Source organism: Syngnathoides biaculeatus, chromosome 6, assembly GCF_019802595.1.
Source record: "Syngnathoides biaculeatus isolate LvHL_M chromosome 6, ASM1980259v1, whole genome shotgun sequence".
Classification (NCBI taxonomy): Eukaryota; Metazoa; Chordata; class Actinopteri; order Syngnathiformes; family Syngnathidae; genus Syngnathoides; species Syngnathoides biaculeatus.
This window is the reverse complement of record NC_084645.1, coordinates 11,185,364-11,194,535: the sequence shown is the minus strand read 5'-3', so window position 1 is coordinate 11,194,535 and position 9,172 is coordinate 11,185,364. Positions and strand designations below refer to the sequence as shown.

At 40.9% G+C, this 9,172-nt stretch overlaps 1 protein-coding gene across 4 annotated transcripts in view; it reads right to left on the bottom strand.

Annotated features, from left to right (window-relative positions):
- Positions 1-386: 386 nt before the first annotated feature.
- det1 (DET1 partner of COP1 E3 ubiquitin ligase) overlaps positions 387-9,172 on the bottom strand; it is a 28,677-nt gene continuing 19,891 nt past the window's right edge. For all 4 annotated transcript variants that reach the window (XM_061822978.1, XM_061822979.1, XM_061822977.1 and 1 more), the window contains 7 exons: positions 8,739-9,005; positions 8,285-8,497; positions 7,950-8,173; positions 3,849-3,978; positions 3,307-3,497; positions 1,488-1,679; positions 387-983 (listed from right to left, as the gene is read on the bottom strand). In XM_061822978.1, coding sequence (XP_061678962.1) covers positions 794-983; positions 1,488-1,679; positions 3,307-3,497; positions 3,849-3,978; positions 7,950-8,173; positions 8,285-8,497; positions 8,739-9,005 — 1,407 coding nt within the window. In that variant the 3' untranslated portion in view covers positions 387-793. The remainder of the gene's footprint in view (positions 984-1,487; positions 1,680-3,306; positions 3,498-3,848; positions 3,979-7,949; positions 8,174-8,284; positions 8,498-8,738; positions 9,006-9,172) is intronic.

Here is a 9,172-nt window from a genome sequence, read left to right as displayed (position 1 = left end):
GAGAAGATTGGGAAATTTTGTTTGAACAGTAAGTCGATTTACACTAACTTTTCTCTCACCTTTAAGTCAATACTAGTGCTGTGAAACTATCTAAATCTCGTTAAAATCCTCTACGACAGACTGCAAGGAAACTAAATGAACAGAACATTTTTCATGATTCATCATCATGAGAAAAACATAACCATTGCCCTCCAGTTTGCACACTTACCTGAAAGTCAATCATAGAACAAGTTTTTAGCCCCACACCCGCCCCTCCCAAAAATTGTTTTACACAAAAGCTTTTCCCACAGAACTGTATACAGCAGGTTGCCTACTTCCACGTCTTCCAGTTTTTCTTTCAGATTTTGAATAGCAATATCTCAGTTCGAATGGGCAAAAGACAAACACAATGTAAAAATACTTTTATTAGTATAAAATATATACAGATTATACTATATACATGTAAAATCAGACCAAGTAAAAATTGCTAAAATATCCCCCCTACATTAGGAAATGACTGGTAGTTGTGCTTCAATTGGATGTTCTGAGAAAAGAACCCCTCGTTTCCTCCTTGAAAGCCAGGCTAACTACTACTTCCAAGTATTCTCTGCACAATTCCATCAGTGCGTAATGTAACTTCTTGGGCCTTAAAGTCTCTCTTGGCTGTTCGAAAAGGGAAGAGGTAGCAAAGGGGAGCTGGAAAAAAAAAAGGCCAATAGCCAGCCTCAACACAGTGGGCAAAAGTGGTGTGGACACTGAAGGTTGCTCCCATCAGGAAGAGTACCCCCCGTCCCACTTTTTGAAAACAAGCTCCTCATGCATAAATGTGTCTCATGTGGAAGTTCACCACATATTCAGCATTTGTACGCTGGACTGAAATGGCAAAGGGTTCGAAAGGGTGAAAGGTGAAAGCGACCAAGCGCCGTACAGCGTGATTGACCGGTCGTCCAAGCAGGCCCGCCTGGATCTTAAACTTCAGTAGGCCAGAGTCACGTGCATAAAACCTGATGTGTGAGGACAAAGAGAACTCGGTGATGCGTTTGAATAACATTTTTGGCAATATTTGCAGAATTTCTCATGTATTTTCAGTCTTTACAGCAGAGTGATACCTTAACTTTAATCAATCAAAGTTCAATTGTTTAATTTGTCATTTTTAATAATTAAAAGAAACGTGTTTACGAAGAAAAACACCACTTATAAAAACAATTTTACTCACTTTCTTATGACACGTTAAGAAAAAGACTTGCCAAAATACTTGAAAAAAAGTAACAAATTACAGACTGCAGACATACTGCGAAGTAACCTCGTGAACTGATTTTGAAGTTTGCTGCCGCCTTCTATTGGGAAAGTGTCCAAATCTAAGTTTTTGATAAGTGCCCCCCCCAAAAAAAAAAAAAGCAAAAAACAAGCAGCACATTGTACATCAAAAAACGTAAAAGTCGAGGCACTTGGAAGTCAAGGTACCACTGTTGGTGTATGTTAGCAGTACTCCCTAATGTGAGCGCTACCTGATTGGGTGGTCTCCGCAGGTCTTGGGCCTCTCCATGACAGACACCCACTTGTCATCATAGCTGAAGAGTGACAAGTCTAGGTAAGGGCTACTGCTGTAGGACTGCGCGCTAATGGGCAGCTGACCCAGCAGCCGGCGCACCGCTTCAGTATGGCCACCATATTTGGCATTCACGATGGTGTCTTTGAATCTGAGTCATAGACAAACACAAATCAACATCGGGACTCCAAAGTCACCCTGAACTGGTTGCCAGCCAATCGCAGGGTACATAGAGACTAACAGCCGCACTCACAATCACGCCTAGGGGCAATTTAGAGTGTCCAATTAATGTTGCATGTTTTTGGGATGTGGGAGGAAACCGGAGTGCCCAGAGGAAACCTACGCAGGCACAGGGAGAACATGCAAACTCCACACATGCGGGTCTGGGATTGAACCCGGGACCCCAGAACTGTAAGGCCAACGCTTTACCAACTGAACCACTGTGCCGCCTGTAGTTTTCATAACAATATCTATTTTTAAAATGTATATAGGGATGTCAGTAGACCTTTAAGCAACCAACATTCATTCTATTATGGGTAGGTTCGGAAATTCACTCCATGCGTGCTTTACTTTTTGGAACGTTCGGAAACTCAGAGCAATGCAACTGAAGATACAGAGTGGCAGGCAGGACAAAATGTTGAAAGGCAGGACTAACACATTCAGTACAGCGGATGCACCGAAGTCTCCCTGCCAATGGCCAACACGCTTGTTTATAAATTCATACAAAATGAAGCACGCTTTGCCTCTCTGAACACATCAGATTGAATTTCTGAATATACCCAGCGCCTTAGCAACCTGCTTTTGTGAACAGATGGGCTCTGTGTGCCATTAGGGCACTGCTGGATAGAAGTGCTAAAGCAGAGCATGGAATGGACTGCTTGTATATGAGTGTTATAAAAAAAATCATCTGAAATTCTAAATCCAATCCAATTCGATAGTCATTTTTGTTTTGCTGACATCAGACCGATTTCCCATCTCAGGATCGGACACCCTATTATAACCCATATATCAATGAAGTTGGGACGTTGTATAAAACAAAAAAGGAGAATGCGATGATTCACAAAGCCTTTCAACAAATATTCAACTGAATACACCTGCAAACACAATATATATAATGCTCAAATTGATAAACTTTCACAAATATTCAATGCGATGGTTTGCAACATACTCCAAGAAAGCTGGGACGTTTACCACTGTCACTTCCAGAGGTAGGTAGAGTAGACTCAACAGGTGTAGTTGTTTTATTATGTGAGTTAATTTTTACAGTGAACATCAACTGGAGTGTCAATAAACAACTTTTAGTAAGCAACATTTACTCTACACCACACTACGCAAGCTATGCCAGTTTTAGCACCTTAGTGACCTGCTGTTGAGATCTCGTAAGCTCCGCATACCATTCAGGTTCTGTTAGGTAAAAGTGCTGCATAAGGGTGGTAAAAACTGATTTAAATCCCTTCTGATAAGCTCTGACACTCATTTTTCTGCTGACATTGGACCTATTTCTGATCAGAAGACCCCTTGTTGGAAACCAGACAGTCTACCCATAATAGGCAAAACTCTGTTTAAGCACTGAAACTGTCAAACTGAGCCACTGTCTTAACGACATCTAAGATATTATGACAGGCCTCCAACCCCTCCCTTATTCTTTAGGCAACTAGCACAACTTGGTTTCCCATTTTTGAGTCTATTTTTTTAAGTGATGAAACCCAAGCATCAGAGAGAATGTCAACCAAAGCACTGTATGATACAGTAAAGAATGCGTTTTCCCTTCATTGTACCTTCTTTGGACTTGCCGAGCGTAGTTATTAGAGGAAGCGGAACAAGGGAACTGGACAGCCTGGCTGTGCAGTGTGGCATTTCTGAACAAGTCGCAGAAATTCTCAAACAGCTCCAGCAGCTGATCAGATGTGTTCTCAAAGACAGCCAGCACCTTGGTTGACACCATGTTGTACACAACAAAGAAAGATGGCTGCCAAGGAAAGGGAAGAGGAATTATGAGAGATTCAACAAAGAATTGGGGGAAGTATTTATATATATTTCTTATTCAGGAGTGAACAAAATAGAGTGAAGTATGCCATGACATTGCTTTATAGTTAAACATTTTTGTGAACATTTGGAAAAGAATGAAAAATGCACATAAATATAGTGTAATTAGATTCTCCTGTTGCTAGGCTGAATGAGTCACAGCACGGAACCAAGTCTATAGAGGAGATGGTCCTTGGAGACGAGATAAAATGAATCCTTTTCATACAGCACTGACAACAAAAGGCATGAGGCAATAGGAAAAACCCAACAAAGAGAGCCCTGTGTGCGCGTGTACCTGTGAGGGGTCTGTGACCCTGAGTGTAACCACGTCTTCACTTGTGTATTTAATAAAGAGATGATGCTCATCCAGCAGCTGCATTTTCCACATCCTTAGTCTCCTCAGCTGATCAAAAAATTGGAAAAATCTAACAGGAACATTCAAAAATATTTTCAGAGAAGAGCACATACAGTTGAAAGAAAAACAAAGTGAACCCTTTGGAATTACCTGGATTTCTACATAAATAGGTAAAGATGTAAACTCTAAGTCACAACAATAGACAATCTTCTTAAAATAATTCACACAAACAACTGTGTTAATGTGTTTGTCGACAGCACCATGGAAACCAAGGGTGGGCAAAACTTTTGGCTCAGGGGCCACATTGACGTTTAAAATTTGACAGATGGGCCAGGTCACAAGCAGATGCTGACATATGAAAATAAAAAAAGGCATTGTAGTGTTAATACTTTGATTTATTTATAATGGGAACTGTGGTTTTTGTCGGAGCATCAAAGTCTGGTGTTAGTTTTTTTGTGGTAATTCTGAGAAAAGCAGCTGCCAAGAGGCAGGAATATCACCTATCCATTGCAAAAAAAAAAAAAAAAAAGCATGATCTTAACTGTACCCGTTACCTGGTATTGCATGCCACACACGTTGGTTACATCAACATGAACCAATAATTTAAACATTAGTATTCAATCAGCAACGTCATGTCAACTGCAAACCTGGGATGACAACAGAGTACAGTAAGTACCTAAACATAAAAAGCACACTATTCCCAGTACACCTCTCTAAAAACTCTTAACTGACAGATAGGTAGATGGATGGCATTTGTGCTTCATGTGTCGCTTGGGTTTGTGGGTGCAAGTACTAAAAGGTAAAAGTAAGTTCCAGTTTGACATTGGGGCATAAAAAACACACACGATTGCTCCCACCGCCGTAATTTTGATGTGAAGCACAAGAAAAGGTGACAAGATTATGCAACGAATTAACTAGCAAAGCTGTAGGTGATTGAAGAGGGGAGAAGCACTTACTAACGTGATGTCAGCAGTGCACTGTGTTAACCAGCTAACAGTCTGGACAACAAGGAAATGAAACTTCTCAGTATTGTAAATCCTTCAGTGAGATAGTCCTTAACTTCTATGACCAATTTATGACCATGCAGGTGCATATGTAGGAATGACCCACAATGGATCGTATACTTAACATGCTAGTAAAACTTAATTATTTGTGTAAATTAAAAAATGCATTTTTTTTTTTTTTTTTTTACACAACAAAATCAACAGTGTAGGGCAATAATGAAATTGTGCATTACTTTTGAACTTTTATGCTACTGCACCTTCACTGTGAATTGAGATTCAACAATACTTTGCTGTACAGCAAAGGGATGTTACACCTGCCAATTTCCAGCCTAGCAGAGGAGTGCAAGTGGGCCAAAGCCAGACTGGAAATGATGCTACTGGATTCCAGCGATCCACTTGTAGCCCCCACCCTGGCCACTTAGAGGAATTGGACTCCACTGGCTGCAACTGAACAGGCAGAGGGACTGAGGCACAAGGACATCGTTGGCTGAGTGCAGGAGGGGAGGAGTGGCCTTGGGCTTGGGCCAGCAGACCAGTATGGAGCAAAGGCTGCTGAGAGGTGCAAGCTGGTGGTCCAGGAAGTACGTTGGGAAGAGGAAGCAAAAAGGTGCATCTAAGCTGTGTCGGAGGCCAAGCAAGGGCAGTGGTTGGCCTAAGAAGGAGTGGAGGCAAGGAAGATCACCTGGAAAGGGTTGTGGGAGATGGGGGAATTTAGGGCAACCTTTACTATCAGAGCTGTATATGACGTCTTGCATTCTCCCACAAACCTTAACCAGTGGTATGCTGCAGACCCCAAGTGCCGATTATGCCAAAATCCCGCAACACTGAAGCACATCCTGGTTGGATGCAAGTCTAGTCGTACTCAAGGCCTGAATTTATTCGGATCCCAGCAAGATGTCTAGCTATTCTGGATCTTTTTGTGTACTTCACTTTGTCAGGCAGCTCCTACTCAGTCTGACCCAAAAAATTTAAGGGCTTTTTAGGGGCATTCTTAGGGGCTGACACGAAAAATTTAGGGCCGACACGGAAAAAATTTAGGGCCATTGTGGGAAATCAAGAGTAAGGAAAAAAGACTCACCCAACGGTGCCATCAACCGTTCTTGGTTCGTCAAATGTTCCAGTATCACCTGTAGCCCATTGTGGTAGTTCTCATTGATATGACCATTGTCAATGTCTTCACATAACAGTCTACAGAAAAACAGATTCTAACAACAATTGCAACTATATACATAAATATCTTCTACTGATGTCTGTCTCAGCACCCCTACTCTAGCTCCTTGAGCCTACTCAGTGCCTCCTCTATTTGTTAATGCAGAGGTGCCAAAGTGGCTCTCATGTCCTTTGCTCTGCCTCTGAGGGCATTGGCCTCGGTGATAAACCTCAGATTCCTCTTTTCTTCTGCCTCCTCACACAGCCTGTCAGCCTTCTCAATAAGCGTAGATATGTCAGTCTCTATTCAGGCTTTTTTGGCTTTGAGGCAGTAGAGATGAAAAGTGGGCAGCGATGCAAAATGTAGCCAGGTACGAAGTCTTCCTTTCCCCAGAGTGGTAGTTTTTAGCAATGTCACTGTCTGGGAACATGACTGCAAACACTTTCGAATTATTTTCACAAGATTTGTAACTGTAATGGCTGCAGATCACTTTTAAAGTCCACACGATCTTTGCCTTTAACGAGTCCGTCTTCGTGTATTGAACTACGTTCATAAAGCCTGACTTGCGGCTGGTTGAAGTCGATGACTGGACAACTGTAGGTGCGCATGCACTGCTAGTACCTCTGCTTGAAGTTGATGCTTCACTATCTTGATATTTTAGAAACAGATTCATACCAACGGAAGATGAGAGAGTCTTCGGCAAATCAGAGTGTCTCCTGTTTTTCCGGTGCGACTCCAGCGCTTTGACGCCGATCTTTTTAAGATGGTAACTCTGCTTGCATAGATGGCAGTAAAACATGCGCCGATCTTTTGGATCTCAACGAACCCAGCTCCCGAACTCCTTACTTTCAACCCAAGCATATTGAAAAATGCACTTCCCCATGATACAAGTTGGATCGATGAAAGAATTACGCTACGTCGTAACGAAGACGAAGTGAAATGCCTAGTCACGGAAACAAACAACGGAATATCGACAAGATGACGACAAGTCGTCAACACGGTGACTTCCGTTGACAATTTCCGGCTGTTTTGGACGCCAGACGGATCGCTATATTTTTAAAATAAGATAATTTTTTGGTGGTAGAGGTCCTTTGATTTTTTTAAATTTAAGGCCTTTTTAGGGGCTTGACCAGTTTTTGCGTATTTTTAAGGACTTTTAGGAGCCCCTAAATGTACCTTCGAAAATTTAGGGGTTTTTAGGGACTTTAAGGGAAGCGTGCGAACCCTGCTACTTTGTTGATTTCTTGATTGAGAATAGGTGTGCCAGTCTCAGACCATAGGCATGGTTTAAGAAACTGAAATAAGGTATAATAAACCAGATACTCAAATTCTTATATTTTTGTGGTTGTTGTTCCCTCACTTAAACTTTTAAGATCACCAAACAAGTAAATATCAGATAAATATAACAAAAGTGAAAAAGTGTTTTTAAACTATGATTTAATTTATTAAGGAAAAAAATATTCAGTTTCCTGGCCCTCTTTCAAAAAGGTATTGGCCCCTATAACCTAAGAACTGGTCGATCCATCAACAAAAACTACTCAAATGCAAAAAAAATAAAAAAAAAAAATAAAAACCATTTTCCATAACTGACAATGAGTCTTTCAAAACTCTGGCTGAACATTCACCTTCAGGATTTTCTGTTAAAGAGAAAATTCATGGTTCTATCAATCAGAGTAAGTTCTCCAGGTCCTGAAGGAGAAAAGCAACCCAAGACCATCACACTACCATCACTATGTTCTTTTTCTGAAATGCTTTGCTACATTTATCCAGATGTGATTAATGAGAAACACACCTTTCAAAAAACATGGTCATGTTGTTTGGGACGCTCCCTCTTCATGCTAGAAATCAATACAGGTGTAAAATAAGCCAAAATGATTGACTGCATACCTCCTCTTGGCAGTAGCACTGCCATCCTGTTCAGCCCTTCTCCACAAATAGACTAGCAGCCTGTGCTTAAGAGAGTTGATAGTTTTGTCCGTGTAGAGACGTGGGAAGCCTGACTGGGTTTCAGCCTGTGCCTCTGTGCAGACAGCCGAAAGAGTCAAGAGATCATCTTCATAACAGAACCGCCCTATGGTCCTGACATCGAGAAACATTCCCTCTGGAGTCACCTGCAAAGAAGAGATGATGACTGGAGGATGTTGCCATATTCGTTCTTGTTGGTTAATTGTAGTTTTGAGTTTTGTCAATAATTAGAACTCATGGCAATAAAATCAGGCCACCTGAAAGACATGTATTGTCTGCTGCTGGACTGACAGCACAGCCAGGATGTTTCTGTAGAGGTAGAGGCCCTGGTTGTGGGACAAGATGATTTTGTCGAATTTAAAGGACCTGGTGTCACAGAGTCTGCCTGTATGGAGATCAATGATGTGGAGGGAGTAATCCTCTAAAGGGGACCGAGGATTAGGAGTTACAGATTCATTGTTGCGATACACCTGTTACAAATCACAGCAGAAATAAAAGAACAACATATAAAGCAATACACACACACACAGGTGTATATACATACATACATATATACATACATACATACATACATACATATATATATATATATATATATATATATATATATATAATATATATATATATATATATATATATATATATATATATATTATATATATATATATATATATATTTCACTGCAGTTTAGTCATGATTTTACTGATGTACCTCAAAGAAGTATGGTTGTGGCTCTTCAGGGACGTACACAGCGGAACCAACAATGACATAGCGGCAATCATCAGTAAAGAGACTACATTCCCGGTTGAGGTGTTCTCCATTTGACGCCACATTAGTGACGTGGAGCAAGGAGAAAAATCGTTCAAATAAACGGCCCCGGATGTTGAGGGATCGCTGATCATTGGCTGTTAGAAGGGTCTCACCCTCCTGGCCTCTCAACAAGTCCTGAGCAGCTTGGCAGCCTTGGTATTCATAAATCTGTGAGGGAAATACGAGATTAATGATCAATGGATCATTGACATGTCAATAAAATACCATTTTCCCTGATTACCGGTGCTATCATAATGTTTTTTTTAAATGTCACTAAATTAAAGAAAAACAAGTCCTTCCCTTATTAATTTTAAAATTTATTGTATTTTGCTTTT